This window comes from Peromyscus maniculatus, chromosome 15, assembly GCF_049852395.1.
Source record: "Peromyscus maniculatus bairdii isolate BWxNUB_F1_BW_parent chromosome 15, HU_Pman_BW_mat_3.1, whole genome shotgun sequence".
NCBI classification, from domain to species: domain Eukaryota; kingdom Metazoa; phylum Chordata; class Mammalia; order Rodentia; family Cricetidae; genus Peromyscus; species Peromyscus maniculatus.
Window position 1 is genome coordinate 72,866,362 of NC_134866.1, and position 25,241 is coordinate 72,891,602.

The following is a 25,241-nucleotide window of genomic DNA, read 5'->3' on the forward strand; positions in this document are numbered from 1 at the left end:
CATTCTTCAAGAAGGTAAATAAACAGCAGTAGACAAGGACCTGAGAAAATGCCTAGCATCATCAGGCATCAGGGAAATACAAGCAAAGGTTATGATCACTGCACAACTTCTAGACATAAAAAGACAAGCATTGCCAAGGATACAGAAAAAACTAGAATCCTCCTTCTCTACTACAGATAATAACGATGCAACCATTTCAAAAAAAAAAAAAAAAATTTGGTAGTTACTCTGTGACCTAGAATACTTACTCCTAGATACATACCAAACAGCATGAAGGCATGTATCCAATGTGGAGAAAAATATTCACAATCCACAGCAGCATTGTTCATAAAAATACTGTATTTATGAATAGACAAGCAATAAAACTACATAACCCAGCATTGCTTGGCAGTGAGTAGAAATAATGCCTGCCTTGGGCGGGGGAGATAACTCTGTCTTGCTGCACTTACACGGAGACCTGAGGGTATGTTTGACCCTAAGCTGACCCAGTGGGCACACCTGCAATCCCTGTGCTGTGGACGTGGACACAGGAAACCCCTGAGGCTTGCCGGAGAGCCAGCCTAGGCAAACTGGTCAGTCTCGGGCTATCAAGGCCTAGTCTCAAAAAACAAGGTGAATGGCTTGTACTAATTATCCACAAATATCTAAGGTTGTTCTCTGGCTTCCACAAACACACGTACACACTTGTATGCATACCTCCGCACATGTACTTGTACACATTATACACATTTGTGTTCTTGTACATACCACACGCACACCAAAGAAAAGTAGAAAAGTCTTGATCTATACCACAACATGGATAAACCATCAATACATCATGTTAAGGAAAGAAACCAGTCATGCAAGAGTTCAGAGTTCATTATTCCATCCATATGAAATGTCCAGAGAGTGTACCAGTGGCCACCTGGACCTGGCAGGCTTGGGAGAAATACAAAGTGACTGGTACAAGACATAGGCTTCTTTTTGGAGTGATGAAAATTTTTGTAATGTACGTAAGTGACCCCTATACAACTGCAAGTATGTTAAAACAGTCAGGTTTGCCTTTGAAATGCCTTAGAATTACATTTCAAGGTTGGTTTGACAGGTTTTTCTTTTTGGGTTTGTTTTTGGGGGTACAGAGAGAGACAGAGACAAAATGACAGCAGAGACAGACAGAGAATAGGAGCTGATATCAGAGATGATATTTTGTGGAAGAAATATAGCCAGCCAGTTAGCTACAGATCTTTATAATGTGAACCCCTCAGTGCCCCATTAAAGAAATAGATGTGCTCATTAGAAAGCCAGTGAAGGGAGGGAAGGATGGGGTTGGCAATAAGGGACAACACTAGCCCCCAATTTGAACACTTAATTAGTACAGGTTTCAGCAGTCTACTACATAAAATCACCAAAGTTCTTCTAAATTCTGAGAAACTGGGTAGCAAATGGAGTTAGGTGCCCCCAGATTCATGCTGAAGCACACAGACAAGAAAAGGGCTGGCCACAGAACAGGAAAACACTGGGTCACATGTCTGTTCCTGTGACACCTTTCGCTGTGACAGTGACTGAACTCTTCAGTATGGAGAGAGAACAGCAGAGCCTTCCCATGCAAGCACCCTCTGTGGTACTCACCTGTTAAAGAAATGTGTTTTCTCATGCATAATGGCTCCCTGTCAAAATTAACAGTGTTCTGTCACTGTCTTTTCATCTACTAAATACGGTAAAATTCCGAGCTTACTTCCTACCCTCATACCTTCCTACCCTCATACCTGGGGAACCACTGGAATGCTTTCCAGACTATTTTTATATATCAATGTAATATGCAGCCTCTTACACTGGGCCCCTTTCACTTAGCATAATGTGTTTAAGGACCCAATAAATGTGGCAAGCAGAGATATGCGAAGGGGTTTTACAAGTTCTTAATAGCTTCCTCATATTCTATTCAATCAACTTTTTAACTGTAATTTTTCCTCTTGGGTATAAGTATATGATTCATGTAACGGTTTCATCTAAATTAACCGATAGTTAAGCTCCAGGTCCAGTACAGAGAACCCTAGCACCGCCCACCTTGACCATTCCCTACCACAATGTATCCATGGGGGCAATTGCAAAACCAGGATTTATCTCCTGCTGGCCTCCCATGACTTTGAGGGTAATCATAACTTTAAAAATCTATTCATGCAAATGTAATGGAAAGAGCACAGGATGTTCTTTTCAAAAACCTGTAACATTAAACAGCCAAGATCATGACTCCTGTCAGTAAATCCTCCATCCCGAGGTAAATTGTCACAAAGGGAAAAAGCTTGCCTTCCTTCCTCTCAGCTCACGTCGTGCCACATAATAGCTTCTAAAATCCCTAAAGCTTTGCAAGGCAACCAATAATTTACATGTTTGTCTTCACTGCCATTTCTGTTACTACCAAAAAGTTTAAAAGTTAATAAATATTAGAGAATGCCTAGAAAAGAAGCAATTTGCGGTTAGGCAAGAAATAATCACATGTTGCAACCAAAGATAATCTTGCACTCTTATTTTCTTCATCTGATACCTTAAGACACTCCATCTTTATGTTAAAAAGAACGATAACAAGTCTAGGAATATCAATAACACATTCTGAGGGTAGAAATTCAAGTAGTGTGTCTAAGGTACCTAAGCAACTTGGTTCTTACCCAGGACCAAGAAGACAAATGTCTTCAAAGTTTCATCTATTCATTCCCTCAAGTTCCCCTAATACCAGGCTTATGAATGTACACAGTTCAAAGTACATTCTCTTATAAAATCAACTATAAATGCCTAACTTCCCAAGACATAAATCTAAAAATTTCCATTAAAAAAATAATTAAATAAAAAAGTCATCCATTGCACTTGTATTAAGCTTAGGGTGTTAATTTGCATTTTATAATTGCTACACTTATAAGAAATTCACTAAAATCCAATGGTATTTAAGATGTCAAAATTAGGACTATATAAACCACAAATCAGTTTAAAACAAGTGATGAAAAACACTGTCAAACAATGATCCCATTGCAGCTAGCATCCTGTCCCCAGCACCCACTGGTGACTTGTCCCCTGTCACCTAAAACGTCCAGTTTGTCACCACTTAGCATTTGTTCCAAAAGTCCATGAGGATCATCACTGCCATTAGAGGATTCTTGAAGGTAAATGCAGCCACTCGGAATATATGCAGCTTCCCCGGCTCACTTCTCTGGGGAAAAGTGGGAACATCCAGTGTGTACTAGTATAAGATGTTTCCATGCTGTGCCTTAGTTTCACTGTTTGCACCCACAAATCTTGATTAACATATAACCGGAAGTGTAGCACAGTAGCTTGGCCCTGGCTTTGATTCCCAGCAGCACACACAAGAAGTGAATCTTGTACATACTAAAACCACCTATATTCAAGTATCTGATTTGAAGGGGTGAACCACCTCGCAACCAGTTGGTCAGGTGGGTCCCTGAAGCTCCCAAAGCAATACAGGCTGTCTGCCGCTGCTGTTGGTCGCCCACAAGAACTAACAGCACAGCCCTAGTGCTGAAGAGAAGGCATGGTGCGATCACAGGACAAAAACAAACAAACAAACAAACAAACAAACACAAAAGGCTGGAACTGAGCCGGAAGTCTACAACTGTCACCAATGGTCTTAAGAAGCTATGGGCCCTACTGATGAGCCAGGCAAGACCCGTCCACTGGTGCATTAGTGGAGTTTGTGGTAACCAGTCACTTTCTGACTGGATCTGAGGCCGGCTGCTCAGGAGGGAAAACATACCAGGCCTTGTGAATTCGGTCAACAGCCCATGGTTAAGGACGCCAGAGGCCCTAATGGGAAATCTACTGCTGTTGTCTGCTAACTGATGTGAACAATCCTGTGTACCGCACAGACCAGTGCTGGCTCCCGCCTTCACTGGGGAGGCTCATTTTTGCAGGTGATTACTTCAGAGACTCCTAACTGGTCCAAGTGCTGAGAAGGGCCGTGCCCCCCTCTCTGAGGACACAAACGCAATGAGCGGTTGCTGGGGGAGGGCGACTCTCTCTCCTCAGCACTGGTAAGGTGCCCAGGGTCCTGTACACAGTCCGCACCCATGCTCTTATAAGCAGCACTTACTGAACTCAGAAGGTCACAAGGAAGAAAGGGGGAGGGGAGAGGAGGAGAGGGAGAGGGGGGACAGACAGACAAGAGATAACAATGAAGGGGAACCCCCAGGAAGAAAAAGGGAGCAGCAGGAGTTGGGGGAGAGGACAAGAAAGGATTATAAGGGCATGCCAATATAATCAAAACGCATGAAAATGTGTAAAAATGTCCTAATAAAACCCATTGCTAGGTATAATTAATATATGCTAATAAAAAATTTTAAAACACAAATATCTGATTGTGTTTTTCTTTTTCTCTTTTTTTCCCTTCATTTTCCGAGACAGGGTTTCTCTGTGTAGTTTTGGTGCCTGTTCTGGATCTCACTCTGTAGACCAGGCTGGCCTCGAACTCACAGAGATCCACCTGGCTCTGCCTCCCGAGTGCTGGGATTAAAGGCGTGCGCCGCCGCCGCCACCACCACCTGGCTGTATTTCTTATTCTTAAAAGTAAAATTACCAGTTCATCAGTAACAGTAACATACATGCACACACGCGCACACACGCACACACACGCACGCACACACGCATGCACGCACGTCACCTTTGTGCTGCGAGCTCACCAGCACCCCATGCTGGACCCCACTGATGCTGGAAATGCATAACACTTCATAGGCTATGCTCTGACTCTATGAGCTCCAGCAGTACAGTGTTCCAGCTTCTAAGAAAAAATGTACTCCTTAATTTATCTATAGTCTACCGAGCAAACGGAAGCTTTTCTTTTAAGGGAGTGTTTAAGGAAAAGGTTATCTGTCAAGGTGGTAACAGTGATATAAAATTCATAATGACAATTGAGAAGCAGGTAAAAACCCGCTGTCCGGGTTTAAGTGTTGACATATGCGGAGAGGCAGAGGCAGGCCTAACACTGGTGCCGTCACATTGAGAAGCTGGGCAAGAAAAACACCCTCTGGAGATGCCAGGTGACTCCGGCATCTTTGCAGGAAACATGAGGCTTTTGTAGATAAAGTATTTATTCTCCTTTGTAAGAACAGACAGTAGGAAAGGGCTCCGGGGTGTTTAGCCAGGTGCCACTATCACTGGACAAAGAACAGCCTTTTCAGCAAGTGGCAGGGAACAACCGATGTCCAAACACCAAAGGATGAGTTTGGCCCTTACCTCACACTGTACATAAAAATGAACTAAAAGTGAATCTTGAAGCTAATGCATGTGCTAGATAGACCTATGAAATTCTTAAGGGAAAACGTAAGGGTAAAACCTTCTCACCTTAGATTTGGCCATGATTTTTTTAGATATGACACCAAAACACCAACAACTAAAATCAATGTAGTGGTACACCTGTAATCACACCGCCTGTGAGGTGGAGATAAGGGGATCATGAGGGCCAAGCCAGCCTTGGCTACAAATAAAGTTGAAAATATGTCAGAGACTATATAAAAGTTGAAAATAGGGGAGGGGGTGGGAGGGGGGAGAATAGGGGAACCCGTGGCTGATATGTAGAACTGAATGGTATTATAAAATAAAATAAATAAAATTTTAAAAAAAAGTTAAAAATAATAAAAACTGAACTTTATCAAGATAAGAAGCTGATGTGCGCACGCACGCACGAATGCATGAGTATGTCTGAGTGTGTGTGCTGAGGACCAAACCCAGAGCTCACAGACCAAAAAAGCGAGGGCTCCAGCAAGCAGAGCCCCGCTGCCATTTCTACGCTTGAAGCTCAAAGGACAGCCAGAAAATCAAAATGGGAGAAAATGTTTCCAAGACAAATAACTGATCAAGAACTCATATCTAGAATATACTTTAAATCTCTTAGAGCTACCTCAGTTTAAAAACAGCTAAATAGCCCAATCTCAAAAGAGACAGAGTGTGTGAACAGACACTTCTCCAAAGACACACAATGGCTAATATGTACACAAAACCATCCCCAACACTAGGTGACTACGAATCAAAACCACAAGTCTCAAGACAGCCATAGTGGTGCAGGCCTGGAATCCCCAGCACTCCAGAGCCTGGAGCAGGATTAATAGCTAAGACGGCTAAATTCAAAACCAGACAGTCAGAAGCATTGCCACCACACGGGGAAATATGCATCCCCCGGCAGCCATGGTGGAAAATGGTTTCACAGTTCCTCTGACGAGAGTTGCCATATGACCTGAGGACATGCCCAAGTGATCTAAAAAGAAGCATTCAAATGAAAGTCTGTACGAGTACAGCAGCATTATTCAGAACAGCCAAAAGAGGAGGAAAACAGCCCAAGTGTCCAACAGCTGATGAACTGACATTATTTGGGGAACAGGGCGAGGGCCAGCTATGGCGTGAACCAGGCCCTTGTGCATGCTAAGCAGGAGCTCTCCCATGGAGATCCACCAGCTCCAAAGTCTCCATTCTTAAACAGACCCAGCGCCAAGGGCCACGGAGGTGACTCTGGCTTGTTCCCTGGGCAGCTGTGACACAGGAAAGGGAACAGCACTTTGACCCCAGCACAGATGTGAAATCAGAAACAGTGGCGAGCGAGCCCACCTCCACGGGACAGCGACAGCCAGTGAAAGTGGTGAGTGCATTTGTTCCAAGGTCAAACCCATCCCTTCCTACTTTACAGTCCACACTCACTCCCCTGGTAACTTAAAGACATAAACTTTGGATCTGCACTATTCCAATATAATATTAAAGTTACATATAAATACAGCTTTTATTCACCATAGTTTTGAAAAAAAAAAAGAGTCATGTTGCATTTACTGTTCGTCAATTTTCACTGAAATAAACAGATGCCAAGGGAGGGATGTTTAAAACACACAAAAAGGACACAAGCTTTCGGAGACACTGGCTTCTCCAACATCCTTGTAGTTCAGGAGCAGCTTGACTGCATATCAGGAAGTCTAAATGATCCTCAGAAGCCCCAGAGACGGCTCCTACTGAAGGGCTTCACTCGGCCAAGTACCCTGATAAGCTCAGTCATGTGAGGCCAACGTCACTCAGCAGCGGCCTTGATTAGGCAACTGTATTATGAACAACTATTGGGGCCAGCTCGTTCATCAGGAGCTGCGCTCAGAGCATAGCAGTCTCCAAGAACGGGAAGCCTCTTCTGCTCACACGACCAGTGTCAACCCCAATATCTACTGGGGTAGAACATCAGAGAAGGTGTGAGCTCACAAAATGCTATGGTTACAGACATGGAGCATCTACAGAGTCTCAAAGTGCAGACGGCTCAGACACAGAAATCTCTCCCTTAGCATCTCTACAGACCATCCAGCCTCTGCCAGAATAATCCCATCGAGTGTTGGAAGACCTACTTCTACAAAAAGCATTGCCAGGCTGTGCTCACTGATTAAATAATCTCTGTGTTGGGACAAAGTCCACCTTGATGCAGAAAGCCAATAAGCCTTGGATTCTTTATCTAAAGCAACAAATAATAAGTTTGTTCACTTAAGCAAGCAAGAGACGTCAAGTACCTGATTGCTGCTTACTTCCCTTAGCCTGCGGTCAGTCGATTACATGCTCACAGAGCGCTTTGGGGCTGCCTTTGACTTGCTTCTGACCCAGGTCCTTCCTAGCTGCTCTCACTGGACACACACATCACTGTGTTCAAACCACTCTGACCATGTACTTGGTTAATGAAAACAGTAACTAAGTGATTACCGCGAGCAAAAGATTGCGGGATTATTAATTGTTTAGAATTGTCCCTCATCTCATTAATCCAATACATGGATTTTAACAACTGTATCAAAGTGGTGGTTTGTCACAATAAGGAACAAGGAGGGGCTGGGACAGGATCTCAGTGGTACAGCACGGGTCAAAGGGATGCCCTGACTTCAGATGCCCAGAATCCGTGGAAGGCCAGGGACAGCACATGGATCTGTAATCCCAGTGCTTCTACAGCAGGACTGGGGTGACACAGGGGAACCCCTGGACACTGATGTGCACAGCAGTGAGCAACATGCAACTGTCACCAAGGAGGTGGAGAGCAAGGACCCACAGCGAAGGTTGTCCTCTGACCTCCACACAATGATGTGGCACATCCTGTCCACCGATATTCACACAGACATCATTTGTACACACTCTCAAACATACAAAGAATGGAACCATTAAATGTATTGAATATGCATCCCGGGCTACAAAATATTAACCATATTTAAGCATGTTTAATATTAATAAATCATATTATTTAATAATAATATTGGCTGAAGAACAATTTCACGTTTTGTCCCCAATCATCACCTCCAGCATGACTGTTGTTAAAGCCATGAGCCTGTTCTGGTTTGCTTTCCTGCTGCTACAACACAACAGCCTGGCCAAAACCACTCAGGGAGGAAAGTGTGGAAGTGTAACTTACATGGCACAGCCCATCATCAAGGGAAACCAAGGTAGGAACTCCAGCAGGAACCTGAAGACAGGAACTGACGAAGTAGAGACCGCAGGAAAACACTCCTCACTGGCCTGCTTCCTCGGGGAGCCTCAGCCACCTTCCTTACAGAACCCAGCACCACCTGCTCAGGGTGGGGGCTGCCCACAGGGGGCTGGGGTCTCCTACACGAATTGGCAATTAGAAAATGCCCCAAAGATCTGCTCCCAGGCCAATCAGATTGAGGCAACTCCTCAAATGAGGTTCTCTTTGAAGGCATGTTAAACTGACAACTGGCACTAACTGTGGCAGATCCCTCAGTAAAACTGTGCCTGAATACTGGTTTTACAGGCATGGCAGCTGCTCACTGCACCCCAGTGAGTGTCCACTGGCCTGGAAATGCCCAACTGGACTGAAGCATTTCTAAGCAGGGCTGATCCTGAACACCTGACACTAATGAGCATCCAAGCACAGGTTTGCCTCAAGCCAATTAGAGATGTTTTTAAGGCATGGTTTGGACTTGAATAATACTAATGAAAATCATTAAGAGCCTGAACCAGCGACTGGAAGGAGGAGTTCCTTCAAAATGAGACAGGCTCCTGGCCTCCAGTGTTCACCAGGGGAAAAGACCTCTTGAGGAGGCGCACTGAAAACCAGAACAAAGTAGAGCTCGGTCTGAAGCAAGGAACCCGCTCCTCCTCCTCTGCACAGGGATGCTACCAGGTACCGACTGCTGAATGCCGCCCACTCTTCCTCCATTTTAATGGCAGTCTACCTCAAGCCTTCACCGCTGCCTCACCACTTTACGCCTGGCACAGCTTTTCAGTTCACAGGTCTCTGTCAGAACAGGCAGCCATTCTTGTGAAGAAATGGAGTCCAATCCTCAACTCGCCTCTTTTTTAAAATCTAGGATGACTTGTGGCTTATTTTGACCATCGGGAGGAGCGGCATATGACCCCCAAAACCCTTAAAGCTTCGGCTCTCACTCTCCTTCCACACTGCTGCTGCCTTTGAGTTTGCAAAGTGCAGGCTGCGCCCAGCAAAGATAGCACACGGGGAAAAAACACCCTAACACCTGCCTGCACTCACTCAAGCTGTCAGATAACTGAAGGCACATTAAAAAAAAAAAAAAAAAAAAGCAAAAAGCCAGCAACTCTAGCTCAAACATCAGGATCATCAGCAAGCAACTGTGTTTGGACATTGTTCATACTAAATGGATCACTGAGACAGTGGTAAATAATGCTGCGTTTTAATGGGCAGCGCCTAACTCAAATACAATCAATAGCTAAATACGTGCTTCTTAAAAGTGCTAACGGGGGACAATAGAGCGTGGATTCAGGCAGTTGACAAGGATGAATCACTGTGTCCCTAAGTAAGACTGAAAGATAAAGGTTTCAAAACGTAACTATTACAGAAAAAAACACTGGAGCCTTTTCCTAATGCTATCCAGTCTCTAGACTCTGGATTTAAATGCGTGGAGGACAGAGATCACCTCCCTGTAGACGGCACTGTAAAAAGAGACAGGACAGATGACACTGTCCCCGTTACAAAATGAGCACGAGCGGCCCTGGAATCGGAATGTTTCTATCTCCCCACACACCCACCCACGATGGGTTACAGCCCAAAGCCGAGGTGATACCGCCACAAGGAAGAGCCCTTCAAAGGTGGCTAAGTCACAGGGCTGCAGCCTCCCCGCCTGAATTAATGCCCTTATGTGAGAGGACCCAGGGAGTTCCCATGTGAGACTCTCTGATGTGCAGTCTATAGAATTACTGATTCAGATGCAACACTGTGTTTGTTAGTGCCTCCTCTTGGACTTTCCAGCTTCTGGAACCATGAGCAATAACCCCTTGTTTATAAACAATCCAGTGTGATACATTTCATCATGGCTGTCTGAATACTGATTAGCAAGCTTGAATTATGGCAAACAGTGACAAAATTCTTTTCCAGAGGTCTTCCTAAAACCCCAGGCTGGCCGCAAAGTCATGATTTTCCAGTCTTTCCCACCCAAGAGAAGGGATGGCAGCTGTGGGCTACCCCACCAGGTTCAAGCAAATTCTTAAGATGCCACTACAATTATGCTAAGTAAGAAGTTAGACAGGTGAGATACTACTTTGCAGGCTGCTTTTAAAAGATGACAGAGTCAGAGAACAGGACATATCTCTGGAAGGGAGTGTTTGCTCAACATATGCTCAAGGCCTTAGGCCCATCCTCTGACTGCAATAAAAGAAAAAAACCAGAAAAGATGCCAGTAGTGCTGGGAGATTCTGCAAGGCATCATAAATCACACTGCATCTAAACTATGTATTTGCTTCTACACACACATACCGGAAATAAAATTTAATTTATAAATTAGGTACTGTAAGACATCGACAACTAATAAAATAGATCATCACACATGCTATAAAACTTACGAACTATTTCTGGGAACTAGAGAGATGGCTCAGTAGATAATAAAGTGCTTGCCGAGCAAGCATGAAAACCTGAATTCAGATCCTGACCGCTCCCATAAACAGCCAGGCATGCTGCCACACTGGAGGGGCGGAGGCAGAAGACCCCTGGGGCTCGTGGCCAGCTATCTAGCCAATTATCAGGTCCAGGGTCAGTGAGAGACCCTCCAAACATAAGACAGCTCAGCCTGCAAACGTACTTACCACATGAACCTGAGCACCTAAGTTGGATCCCTGTAACCCATGCAAACATGAAAGGAGAAAGCCAGAGCTGTCCCCTGGCCACCACACATACACCATCACGTGTGCACACATGCATACAAGGGTGCTTGCTGTGCAAACCCAGGGCCTGAGCTTGATCCCCAGGAATCCACAGGAAGTGGAAGAAGAAAACTGACTCCCCAGATGCGCCCTCTGACCTCCGCTCGCACACTGCAATGCTGGCATCCCACTCCCATACACACAATAATCATCAGTCTTTAGAAAGAACCAAGCATAGGCCGGGCGGTGGTGGCGCACGCCTTTAATCCCAGCACTCGGGAGGCAGAGCCAGGCGAATCTCTGTGAGTTCGAGACCAGCCTGGGCTACCAAGTGAGTTCCAGGAAAAGGCGCAAAGCTACACAGAGAAACCCTGTCTCGAAAAACAAACAAACAAAAAAAGAACCAAGCATAGACAGCTACCAACAACAGACTAGGAATCTGGACACACAGTCCGACAGCAATCTACATGTGGGAACAGTCAACCTGTCCCCTCTGCTTTTTCTTCCATAGATGAGATTTGACGGATTATATCTGAGGACGGATACTTCCAAGCTCTGAATTCTGAGTCTCCTTGTGTTCTGAAGATGAATTCATTTCAATGTTATTTCCGTGATTTATCTAATTCAATTACATTAAGATACAAAAACATACGAGAAGGCCTAACGATATCTGGTCCCCTATTAACATCCCCCTCCTATGAACAACTGGCGCTCCCTCCAGCATTTAATCGTTGGTGTTTAGATCAACTGGGGGGGGGGGTGTCTATTCTGGCCTCTACTGGTTATTAAAGCCGCCTCCTACTTCACAGGCATGCCTGCCCTCGGCATCAAACCAAGGCCCACGAAATTAGAGATCTGCTTCAGATCTGCTGGATAAATGAAAACTGAACAGAGTAAGGGACATTTCGCAACTGTTCGAAAGCTACACGTTGAGTATGTAAAAAATATTTTTCCTTTATTTTACTTTTGGGGGCAGGGTCTCCCAGTTTTAGCCATGCTGGCCTCAAACTTGTAGTAATCCTCCTGCCTCTACTTCTTGGGTGTTGGGATTCGGGCATTAAAGCCATTTTAACAACTCCTAAGCGGAGTTTGAGAAATTTCCCAAAACTAGTATTTTGTTTTGGACCGCCATAGAGTTTTGATTACTTCAGCTTTCTTATGCACACTAAAGGACACTGAAATTTCATAACGCCATTCACTAGGCCTACCATAACCACTGGAATAAAGCGGGTGCTCAAAGAAGACATATGAACTGAATTCAGCGAAGAATTTTACCACGGTCAACAGAATGAAGTAAGCCACTGTGCTTCTGTCATCGAAGGCGATTCTATTCTGAAATGATTTTTCATGGCTCAAATGAAGAAGTTCACAAAAGTGTCCTGACACTACAGTGCAGGGAAAGAAACCCTGAGAAACAACATCCATGAGGTGTGATGAGAAAGGTCTGGAAATCCAATGGTCAGGAGTTCAAGGCCAGTTTTTGCTTCATGAGTTTCAAAAGCCAAACACACACAAAGCAACATCAAGCAGGAGATAACTAAGGACTGTGGGTAACAAATGTCAAAAACAAGATTTAAAAAGAAAAGTGACCACCGGGCGGTGGTGGCGCACGCCTTTAACCCCAGCACCTGGGAGGCAGAGGCAGGAGGATCTCTGTGAGTTCGAGGCCAGCCTGGGCTACCAAGTGAGCTCCAGGAAAGGCGCAAAGCTACACAGAGAAACCCTGTCTCGAAAAACAAAAGAAAAACAAACCAAAAAAAAAGAAAAAGAAAAAGAAAAGTGACCATAAGGAAACAGTAAGAATTCTGGGAACTTTGTAAATAAGGGTATGAAAAAAAACTATTTCAAAAGTTGCTTCCACATAAAATGAAGCCAAAGCAGCAGATATAAGGGTTACTTTGAGACACAGGAGAGTGGCTAGTAAAAATGGAACAAATGATAGAGTCAGGGACACTGACAGTGGTGTGCAGCCCACACACACACACACACACACACACACACACACACACACACACACAAATGAAGAAACATGGCAGAACAGAAGTCAACAAAACCTTCCTTAGATGTCAATTACCCCCTTTAAAGCATTTTATGGACTTGAATCATTGTTCTGAATGCATCTACTTACAGAAAACGTTAATCATTTTCTACCATGATTAATACTTGAAAACTATTTTGTGTTTAGAATTATCACAGCAACCTTGCGCCTGGCAGAAGAGGAAGGAGTCCTGGCAACATTACATGTCACAAAACAGCGGTCTGTGATAAGAAGCCAGGATCTCGCCCTAACAAGAGACTAATAGGAAAGGAACCGGGAAATGGGTGACCAGATGTAAAATCAACAGCCGCGTGGGCAGATGCGTAATAAACAGTATCGATGAATTATCAGAGCTAGGAGAAGCAAATGGGTTCTTAATGTTTCACCTTTAAATGTTTTTAAATGACACTCAATTGGCAAATTATGAAATGTTTCGTTGGGATATCTGTAATTTAAGAGCAGCCCAATTTTTCACTACACAGAGGTGAGCCCAATACTAAATAAAACAAAGCTTCAGGTGCGGTGGGGGTGGGGGAGCCCGGAACTTCCTTTCAAATGCGCCTGAGTGGTTTATCCAATCACAGCATTTGGGAGGCTGAGGCAGGAGGGTAGAAAGCTCAAGTCCGGCTACACTACACAGGGAGACCCTGACTCAAAGCAATGAACAACAAATACCGGAGCAAATGAATGAGAGAGGAGGGGCTTGGAAAGGGACGGTCAACGGGACAATGGCAAGTTTTCTCTATAAGCGGGATCACTTCATTAAAATAATCCTTCATGAAGTCATGAGGTCAAACCATCATCAGAACAGGGGTGGCTTTTTCCTTCAATAATGCCGGTAAGCCACAAAAGGACTAAAAAGAGGGAAACCCAACAGGCCAGAGGCCGCACTTGGGTGGCCACAAATTAGTTCCTATTTCACATTTGTGACTGCCAATTAAAGTTTGCACCGCATACGGTCAGGAAGATTAAGAAACGACTAACCACGCTAACAGTTGGAAGAAATTGCCTTGCTATGTACGCCTCACAGTCATTAAGAGACCCAAAGTACTTTTCAAGGCAGAGTTCGGTCGCGGCATTAATCTGAGGGCAGAGGACCAAGATCCAAACGGCCTGCCTGGCCATTTCTGTGCCAAGCCCGTCGGAGGCTGGGGATCATGTCTACTCCAAGAGGGAAAGCAACTCACGTGAGGAACGGAATCCTCAAACAGCCGGGGTGACGCACTCCCCGCTTGGAACATGGCCCAGGGTCCACCTCGCTAACAGCAGCTAGGTGGGGAGATGCCCGCGCACACTATTGTTTCCAGATGTTTATTTATTTTTAACTTCTGTTTGATGCCAGTTCCCCGAAGCTGGGCCCGGTGGGGAAGAGGCCCTCGGGCAGCGCCACTGGTGGCTCCGGGCGCAACCGAATTTCGATCATTAAAACACCCCCTTTATCTTTTTATCGCAGCGTCCCTGTACCCGCGCCTCTCACCGGTACACTTCTGCCATCACCGCACGCAGCACCGGTGCCAGGTCCCCATGACAACCCCAGCCCGGGCGCCCCGGCCTCCGGGCCCCCGCCCCGCGGCCCGCCGTGCCGGCCGGCCGGAGTAGTGGCGGCCACACCTGCCCGGCTCGGCTGCGGGCCGGACTCCCGGTCCCCGCGGGTCCGGGGCCCGGCGCGACCCTCTCCAGGTTGGTGGCGGAGCCGGTGACGCTGCGACCCGAGCGAGACCCTCCGGGCAGGGCCTCCGCGGCCACCGCGACGCCCAGCGCGGGCTTAGGGCCGCGGCCCGGCGCTCACCTTGAACGGATTGTTGAGATCTGGATCGGCAAACGGGTTGCTGTCAAAATCCGACATCGCCCCGGCACTGCGCGTCACCCACCCGAGCCCGGCGCCGAGACACAGACGAGGCGAGGCCGCCGCCCCCCTGCGCGCTCACGTCGCCGCCGCCGCCGCCGCCGCCGCCGCGCCGCGCAGATCCGGGTGCAGCTCGCGGGCCACCTCGCCGGCCGTGCCACTGAGCATGCCCGGTGCGGCGGCGGCCCGCGGCGCCCAGCCATCCGGCCGTCCCTTCCCGTCTGGATCGGCGCTCCGGGCTCTGCCTCCGACCGAAGGGCGAGCGCAGGCGGAGGGCAGGTTCCAGGCCCGCGGTCCCGGGGACCCACCTAGCGCGGCTTGGGGAAGGGGAGGTGCTCGGTGGAGGGAGGATGGTGCGCGCGGGTCGCACGTGGCAACGGGGGGGGAGGCAACACCTGGAGAGCGAGTTGCAGAGGTGGAGAAACATCTGCTCTAGGTGCCAAAGAGGACAGCCCCCCCCCCAAGAGCGGAGGAGGTGGGGGTCCTAAAGCAATTGAAAACACCCTGGCCCCCACCTGGGAAGCCCAGCCAGTCCCTCCAGTCCCTGGGTTACTGCGAAGCCACGGAGAGCGGCTTCGCGCTGAGGATCCGGACTGGCTCCAAGAAAAGGCAAGATTCAGTGCCGGGCCCTTGCCTTCATCCTCCCTCCCCACTCGTAATCGCTGGGGGCGTGGGGAGGCGGAGCAGGTGGCGGAGTCAAGCGATCAAGGCCCTCAAGTTAATGATAGTGGGAGAGAAATTGTTGACTTTTATTTTCAGGCATTTGGATTGCAGAATACACACCTACCTCTTGGCTTTTGCCTGTTTTCTTCCCAGTGCCGGGAATGACTGTCGAAAAAACGGTTCTTGTAAATGACGGACACATTCTATCAGTCATTGCTCTTTGCGCCACCCCGGAACTTGTTGAGAAGGCATGGCTTTCCCAACTCTAACCTTCCTTCCATTCTTAACGGAACGGCGCTTGGATGAAGCTGTGAAAACCCAGATTTTTTTTTTAAAGTGGGGGCCTAAGAACTGGGAGAACCTAGATTTAATTATCCGTAGCTTTTTGAGGGCCTTGCACTATGCAAAGTCACCTCGGCAATAATAACTTTTCTTCGATGTGAAAGAATCACACACACATACACACACACACACACACACACACACACACTCACACACACAGAGTCATCTCAGCAATAATAACTTTTCTTCGATGTGAAAGAATCACACACACACACACACACACACACACACCTTGCTGTAATCTGGTAGAATCCAGGTTGGGATGACAAAGCAGCTGCTTCCACCCAGACAACTAACAGCACCAACTAATTAGGAAGCAGGCACCCAACAGTGATCCCCACAAGGTGGGAAGACTCTAGATTGGGGGAGGGGGGGAACAATCTGTTCGGCTCACAATCAGATCCTCAGCAGCTGCCCCGTACCTGGTTTCTGACTCAGTGTCAACACCTGTTGAAATCCAAGCTCAATTTTGATAGTTATATTGTGCTGCTGTGTTAGAGGCTAAAGAATAAACATGAAATACCGTGTAAAACGTGTCCTGCATGTCTTCAGAGCCAAGCAAATAAATACTGGCTGGATGTGTGTAAACAGCAAGGCCCCTGCTCTGTGGCTTGTCTTGCCTCTCCTGAGCTCAGTATCTATTATACTTATCTTCCATATTCCAAGGCAATAAGGATCAGCTGAGCGTGCACTGCAGGGTGGAAATTTCCAACTGTGCTCTCTTTTTAGCTAAAGATGCACTCTGTACAAAAGTCTAAGATTTCACTGCTCCAGTCCTTGGAATATCTAGGCAGTCACCCACGTCTGCACGGCTCCCAACCCAGGGTTTTACTTTAAGAGTTCTCAGGTAGGGGCCCAGCATCTGCATTGTAAAAAATGTTAAATGCCTTTATTTAAACATGTTATTGTATAGAAATGCCTAAAAGAAGGTTAATAATGTAATTATGGGAGGTTATAATTTGTTTCCTAGCACTGTGATAAAAATACCCTGGCAAAAGCGATCTTAATGGAAAAGGGGTTTTATTTGGCTTGCATTTTTAAGATATAGTCTGTTATTTCCGGGAAGTCAAGGCAGGAACTGGAAGCAGCGAGTGACCCAAATATCCACTATGGGCTGTGTCTTCCCACATCAATACATAACCAAGCCACTCCTGCCCAACATGCCTATGGGCTGAACTAATCTAGACAATCCCTCCCGTAGCCTCTCCTAACAAGTGTTATGTCAGACTGATAAATAAAGCAAACTGGCACATGGATTGGGCTTGTTTTTTTGTTTTTTTTTTTTGTTGTTGTTGTTGTTTTTACTTTTTAAAAATTATTTATTCTAATTAATTTATTTTGTTATGTACAGTGGTGTTTGGCCCGCATGTATGTCTGTGTGAGGGTGTCAGATACCCTGGAACTGGAGTTATAGACAGTTGTGAGCTGCCATATAGGTGCTGGAAATTGAACCTGGGTCCTCTGGAAGAGCAGTCAGTGCTCTTAACTGCTGAACCATCTCTCCAGCTCCTTGTTTTCAGTTTTTAAAGAAAAATGTATATCTTCTTTTAGCAACCTTGTATTCTCATTTTTCTTTTCTTTTCTTTTCTTTTTACGAGACAGGGTCAATATTCTTATAATAGTATTATCTATATTCAGATACTATCCCTGTCACACAACCCTGCAAACACAGAGATCTCATGCTGTCTTGACAGTGTAGAATCAGGGTATTAGCCATATTTTCCTCCAGCTTGTTCTCCTCACTGATACACGTGGAGGGTTTCTAAGCAAGATGTATATTGTCAAGGAGACAGCCTAGGTTTTCTTCACCAAGACACAGAAATATTATCACTTTTTATATGCACTGTCATGATAGAGGGGGAGGGTCTCAGAAGCAAGCCTAATGGAAGCCCTCCAAATTAACTGTGATTCTAGAGCATTAGTTCTTAAAACGGCAAAACTCAACTATGTATCTAGAGCATTAGTTCTTAAAACTGCAAGACTCAGCGTATTTCTAGCTTCCCCCACCCAGGTGATCCTGACAATGCTGATGTGCTGAACGCTTCAAGAGCAGGCATGTTAGGACAGTCAAGCCTGTGGGCTGGGAGGGACCTTGTTCATTCATTAGTTGTCGTGAAACTGGAGTTCTAGGACATGGGAAGACCCTTAGCCTTTCTCATGGCCGATGAAGGAAACGAATCTAGACAAGTGTAGTAATTTAGTGATGAAATTTAGTAATTTTGGTGATGGAGGAATTGGGGAACAGGAAACAGACTTCTTTTTCTAGGATCTGCCTCCTAAATTGGGCAGGCTAAAAAAATGAAGAGTCAAAATTGGTTTCAGGTCTCAGCTCTTCCATACATCAGCCATTTGTGACCTTGATTGTAGCAGTTTGCCTTTCCCATCTGAGTTCCCAAGACTTAATTGACCACCAGTCAACAATTCTTCCTTTCTTTTGCGGGGAGAGGGTGGCCTGAGTTTCCTATGGCCCAGTTTGGTCTCATCATATAACCAAGAACGTCCTTGAACTCCTGAGCAGCTTCATCCACCTCCCAAGTGCTAGGATGACTGGTTGGCACCACCACACCCCGTTTAACAAGTATTTCTTGAACACTACTAAGAGGCAAGCTGTGTTCTAGATACTGTGGATAACACAGTTTCCCAGATAGAAGAGTGGCCAGCGAGATGGCTCGGCCGATAAAGGTACTTGCCACACAAGCCTGGCACCCTGAGTCCAGTCCCTAGAACCCACTGAAAAGTGGGAGAAGAGAACCAACTCCTCAAGGCATATATGATTGCCCATCATGAGAGATGATGGCATGAGAGAGACAGAGAATAAGAATAATAAAACAAAATAAAATCACTACACACACACACACACACACACACACACACACACACACACACACAAACTAGCATGCACACAATAAATAAAGAAATAAATGTCATGATTTTTTTTTTAAAGGAGGGCATCACTGAGAGTACCCACTCAGAACAAATGGAACGGTACTCATTTCTCTTCTTGGGCCCTATTTGCATTTTTTTTTCTCCTTGAGCTGCTGAAAAATCTGCCTTTCAGAAATTTCCTCAGAGTGACAGTCTCTCCCTGCCTTTACCTTTCCACACAAAGGTATGCAATCACCCCCCATCGCCCCCACCGCCACCCCAGAGTCTGCCATGGTTCTACCAAAGCACGTGTATACATGTAGAGGTCAAAGGACAGTCTTCGGGAGTTGGTCCTCTTTTCCCACCATATGGGTCCCAAGGATTAAATGCAGGTCATCAGCCTTGGTGACAGGCAAATCTACCTGCTGAGCCATCTCACTGGCCCCTATTCCCAGCTTTTACCAGGCCTGTAGAACTGGAGTGGCATTATTTCGAAAAGCATATATAAACCAGCTGTTTGACTTTGGAACTAGTGTATATTTTGTTTGTTTTGTGCGTATGAGTATTTTTAGGCATGTATGTATATGTGCACCATGTTTGTGCTTGGAGCCCAGGGAGGCCAGGAAAAAAGTGTTGAGTCCCCTGGAACTGGAGTTAGAGATGTTTGTAAGCTGTCATGTGGGTATTGGGAACCAAGCTGGTCCTCTACAAGAGCAGCAAGTGCTCTTAACAGCTGAGCCATCTTTCCAGTTCCTTCTTTATTTATTTGTTTGTTTACTTATTCGTTTATTGAGATAAGATCTCACTACATAACCCTGGCTGGCCTGGAAATCCCTATGTAGACCAGGCTAGCTTCAAACTGAGAGATCTCTCTGCCACCTGAGTGCTGGGATTAAAGGTGTGTACCATCATACTTGAACTTGTTTTTTTTAACAGATCCTTTGCTTGTAGGCAGAGTTTTCCTGTGCCATGGCTGCTTCTCAAATAATCAACTTGGAGACTCAATATTAATTACAAATGTTCGGCTCACAGCTCAGGCTTGTTACTAGCTAACTCTTACATTTAAATTAACCCATATTTCTTATCTATGCTTTGCCACATGGCTTGGTACCTTTTCTCAGTACAGCATGCCCATCTTGCTTTCTCTGTGTCTGTCAGTGACTCTCTGACTCCACCTTTCTTCATCCCAGTAAACTCAATTTGATTGTCCCACCTAATTTTATCCTGCCTTTCTATAGGCCAATCAGCTTCCTTATTAACGAATGAGAATAATGCATATTCACATTGTACAGAGGATTATTCCGCAGTGTCTGGTCTCCCTTTTTCACACAGAAAAGCCAACCAGTAGTCAAGAATAGAATTTATCATTATTTAGGTCTGGCTCCTTCTCTGTGCTTCCTGTGTTCCAGGAAGCTTCCTCATCTAACTCTCTATTTCACCAACAAATTCTATAAAATACTGTCAGGATATTTACTTCCCTGCCCAGAGATGATATCTTCATTTTGTATCTCCCCCATTGGACCACAGCCCCTTGAAAGCAGGAGTGGCATGGTTTTTCATCACTCTGTCTCCATCATCTGGCACAATGCTACCAAGAGTGGGTAGATGGGAGGGAGGGGAGAGAAGAAAGAGGGAAGAAGGGACAGAGGGAGGACAGAGGAGAGAGCCACAGTTCCATCTTCGCTGCCATTATGGAAATGCCTTTTGTGTAGCTATCCCATTGCAAATATTCTTAATTAGGATTGTGTCCTTGCCCAACAGCTTTCCCAGTCTTGGTGACTATGAGCAAGGTAACAAGTTCACCCCCAGCTCTTAAAGGCCTTCCTGATGTGGCCTCGATCTGTGCTTCCAGCCTCATGCCTGTCTATGTGCATCTACCTCCCCTTATCCTGATTTCCTCTTCCTCCTCCTCCTCTTCTTCTTCTTTCTCCTCCTCTCTTTTTTCTTCTTTTTTTTTTTCAAACTCAAGGTCTTGGAGTCTAGCCCAACAGAGGATCATAAAAGCCGTTGAAGGGGCAATACCAGCACATTTCAAAAAAAAAAAAAATCTAAGCATATGTTTTACAATAAACATAAGTTCACAAAACTTGTTCCAGTTGTGTGTTTGTGGGTGTCACACGTAAAATTTGTTTCTCATGTGGGCCCTGCTCCAAACTGAAAGCTTCTCATTGATAGATTGATGCTTTATTTCATTATTGCTGCTGTTTTTTTTTTTTAATTCCCAGTACTCATTACAGTATCTGGCAAAACAATTATTTTATTTGTCAAATGAATTAGACTGAATGAAAGGCATTTTGGAATTGAAGACTGTGTGGAATCTGCCAACAGCACATAAACAAGGCTTGCCTCCATCACCACAGCATCACACCGCTGGCATGGGCTCTGAATGGCAAGGTCATGCTGTCCCCTCCTGACTGGCACATGAATCCATATAGAACAACGCTGGGTTAATTTCTTGCCAGAGTTAAGAAGAGCCAATGACACACTCTTGGACCTGTGGACTAAATGAACCTCCTTTCTTTACAAATAATATAACCTTGGGCATTCTCTTACAGCAGTGGAAAACAGACCAAAATAGCTGCCTTCTAGTTGGTGTGTTCTCGGTCAAGCTAGTCATCTTCCTACTCGGCAGTCTGTTCTCCTCTCCGTCACCGCCTATTATGGTTTGGCCATGAAGTATCCTCTAAAGCAGAAGACTTGGTCCTTATAAGGAGCATTCACCCATGGGCCTTTGGGGAAATGAATGGACTGAGAGGCACTCTTCCTTCATTGGTATTTTGTTGATGGATTCAGATTATGAAAGGGCTATTGGGAGCTGATAAAACTGTGGGAGATGTGACCCAGCTGGAGAAGTGGATCACTGCAGGCCACTCCCTTCTTGTCTGTCACACTCTCTGGTTCTTACACACCATGAAATACATGACGTCACTCCAAAGCATCCTCTATGCCCTGATGGTCCGCTTCATAGAGACCCTCCGCAATGAAACCTGCGGACCATGGACTGAGACTCTGAGTCAAAACTGGTTTTCCTCCTTTTAATTTTTTTCAGTTATTTGTAATAATGGCCACTAAATATCCATCTCTCTCACTTTGTTCAATGCGGTAGCCTCTTAACTAGTGTCCAGGTTCTGCCCTTGTCCCCTAACACTTATTGTCAAGACAGTGACAAGTGGTTTCATGTAAAAATCTCGATTATGCCATGTCCCTCAACCACTGTGACCCCCTCTAGATCACAGCAAACACTGGCTGATTAGCCTGGAGAGATGGCTCGGTAGTTCAAATGGGTTTTTGTACAAGAGTGAGAACCAGAGTTTGCATCCCCAGAACCCACAAGACTGCCCAGCAAGCTCAGCAGTCCAGCCCTGGAATGAGAAGACCGGGATCCCCAGAGCAAGTTGGCTAGCAAAACTAGCCGTGTTGGCAAGCTATGGGTTTGACTGAGAGATCCTGCTTTAGTGAAAGTGTAGGAATGCCACCTAAACCTGTGCAGCTTTGGGACTGACCTGACTGGGGTGATGGGAAATGAAGAAATGACAGATATACTTAGAGAAAGGCTGTAATGGGTGGGCTCTGGGTTCAGATGGAGATGCACCAGCAGCCCAGACACTCAACAGGTTTGTTATATATGACTGAGGGAGGAAGCAGGTCTTCGCTGATCTTGGTAGGGATCTTTGCAGGGGAGCAGCCTTGGGCTGTTGTCATCCAGGAGGAGGAAACTGTGGTTGACACTTTCTGCACACATTGTCAATATGCTCATATCAAAAAATGCACATTGACTCAGGACTTCATCTGCTCCCCATAGAAGAGAGAGAAAGGATGATTCCCAACACTAACCCCAGACCTCATGCACATGCACCCACAGATTGTGCAACCCCTCCCTACACACACACACACACACACACACACACACACACACACACACACACACACACAACATACACATGTAGGCAGAAGTTTCTGTCCTACAAGCACTCTCAAGTAACTACACAGAGGCTTAATATTGATTATAAATGCTCGGTCAATAGCTCAAGCTTGTTTCTAGCTAACTCTTACATTTTAAATTAACTCATATGTCTTATCTATGTTTTGTCATGTGGCTTGGTACCTTTTCTCATTATGGCATGCCCATCTTGCTTCTCTCTGTGTCTGTTTGTGATTTCAGACTCTGCCCTTCCTCTTCCCAGCATCCTCTTAGTCTGGCTCTCCTGCCCAATCTCTTCCTGCCCAGTTATAGACCAATCAGTTATTTATTAACCAATGAGAGTAATACATATTCACAGTGTACAGAAGGATTATGCCACAGCATACACATCATACACAAACACAAAAATATGGGAGATAGCATCCTTACAGTGGGTCTTGCAAGGTTCTATGGGGTCTGGGCCCTATCACCCAATAATTTTATTTCCTATTGGTCTTCTGAGATCTTCCTGGCCCAGCTGCCCTGATCTCTTCATGATGTGGCATCTACTCCGAGCATGGTATGGGTCAATAAGTACAAAAACAGCACTCAGTCCACTCAAGCTGTCCTAACAAAACACCTCATGTTAGGTTATTTATAAACAACAGGACTTCCTGCTCACAATTCCAGAGGCCCAGAAGTCTAAGATCAAGGAATCTGTGAGTTTAGACTCTGTTGAGGTGTTCTGCTTTGTAGATGTTTCTATTTTGTTTTGTTTGGGGATTGTGTTGTTTTGATTTTTGATCTTTTGGTCCAGGATCTCAGGTAGCCCAGGCTGGCCTCAAACCTAATACACAAACAAGGGTGACCTTGAACTTCTGATCTTCCTTCCTCCACTTCCATAAAGCTGGGATCACAGGCATGCCATCACTGCACCAGGTTTATGCAATGCTGAGGATCGAGTCCATGATTTTCGGCGTGTGGGACAAGCATTCTACACCAAGAGAGCTATGTCCGCAGCCCTCTGCTCTGGGGATGGTGCCTTCTTGCTGCACTTTTGTTTTGTTTTCACAGATTAGAGAGTCTTAAGATCTGCCCTCATGACTTCTTTGTCTCCTAATGTTCCATTTCTCAAAGTGAATACATTGAGAATGGTTTCGACACGTGAGCTTTGAGGGACACCGTAGCACCAACCACAGAGCTCACTGTATTTTCTAGACTGGTTTGCATAAACATTTTATGGCGACGATATCCCTGTCTTGCACAACAGACGTTATTGGCATCTGTGTACATAAATGCGTGTATACTGTATTAGTCAAGAAATTAATTAATTTCTCTAGAGGGACAGAACATCTTTATGTAGGGTGGGAGCGCTTCTTAGACCGGCTTACAGGCTGTGGTCAGCTAGTCCAGCAATGGATGCTTACCAACAGAAGGTCCAGAAATCCAGTAGTTGTTCAGTCCATGAGGCTGGGTGTCTCAACTGGTCTCCAGTACATACCAGAATCCCCAAGAAGTCGGCTCTAATGCCAGTGAAGGAATGGACTTGCCAGCAAGAGCGAGAGCCAGCAGACAAAGAGCGAAAGCTTCCTTCTTCCTTGTTCTTTATGTAGGCTGCCATCAGAAGGTGTGGCCCAGATTAAAGGTGGATCTTCACACCTCAAAAGATCCAGATTAAAAGTGAATCTTCCCCTTCCAAATGATTTAACTTAAAAAAAAAATCCCTCACAGGTATACTCAGCTACTTGGGTTTTAGTTAATTCCAGATGTAGTCAAGCTGACAACCAAGAATGGCCGTCACGTATGCTTACACATAAATATTAAAGAGTCATTTGACTAATGATCATATTTAGCATATTTTAAGGTTTATACATGTCACGGTCTTTGGATTCCAGTTATTGCAGTATTTAGACTGTATTGCATGCTCCATTTTACTTAGATGTAGAGAGTCAGAAATGAGGATTATGGACATTTTTATCTAAGTATTTTTATTCAGTTTCAGAAACTGCATTTTGTTTTTTTTAATAAACTAGAAGTTATATAATCATACTTTATATTCCTTACTATAACTGCAATGTCATTTTTAAAATCTTTAAAGTAAGGGTGGCTTACAATTCTGAAAGTGTGAATTAGGTATAATTCTTCAGGGAACTTCATAAGACAGAAAATTATCAAGAAACCGAACTCATCTACTGATTTCCCAAAAGATATACTCCCAAATCTGATTCTTTTTTAAGGGGGGAAAAAATGGATACTTTCAGGTTCTCCCTACTGATGAATGCTCAGAATTTAAAAAGAGAAATCAGTGTGTTTCTTTAGCATGGCCATTGTCTTCCCTATCTCACTGGAGGAGAGACGAGAGACAGCTAACATTCCTTCACTGTTTGGAATGTGGTCAGCACTCAGGAACTGGGGCCTCACAGGACGGTTTCTCCTAGAACCATGTGCTTTGAGGAGGTGAGTATTATTGGCTTCAT

The 25,241-nt window shown here is 45.3% G+C and overlaps 1 protein-coding gene across 2 annotated transcripts in view; it reads right to left on the minus strand.

Annotated features, from left to right (window-relative positions):
- Scamp1 (secretory carrier membrane protein 1) overlaps positions 1-15,638 on the minus strand; it is a 93,422-nt gene extending 77,784 nt beyond the window's left edge. The window contains exon 1 of one of the 2 annotated variants that reach the window (XM_076552075.1): positions 15,509-15,638. Coding sequence is in view for 1 of the 2 variants with exons in the window: in XM_076552074.1 (XP_076408189.1) it covers positions 14,937-14,993 (57 nt within the window). In the remaining variant the exon portion in view is untranslated. Of the gene's footprint in view, positions 1-14,936; positions 15,113-15,508 lie in introns of those variants that run through there. The other variant, XM_076552074.1, reaches the window with a different exon arrangement.
- Between the last annotated feature and the right edge of the window lie 9,603 nt (positions 15,639-25,241).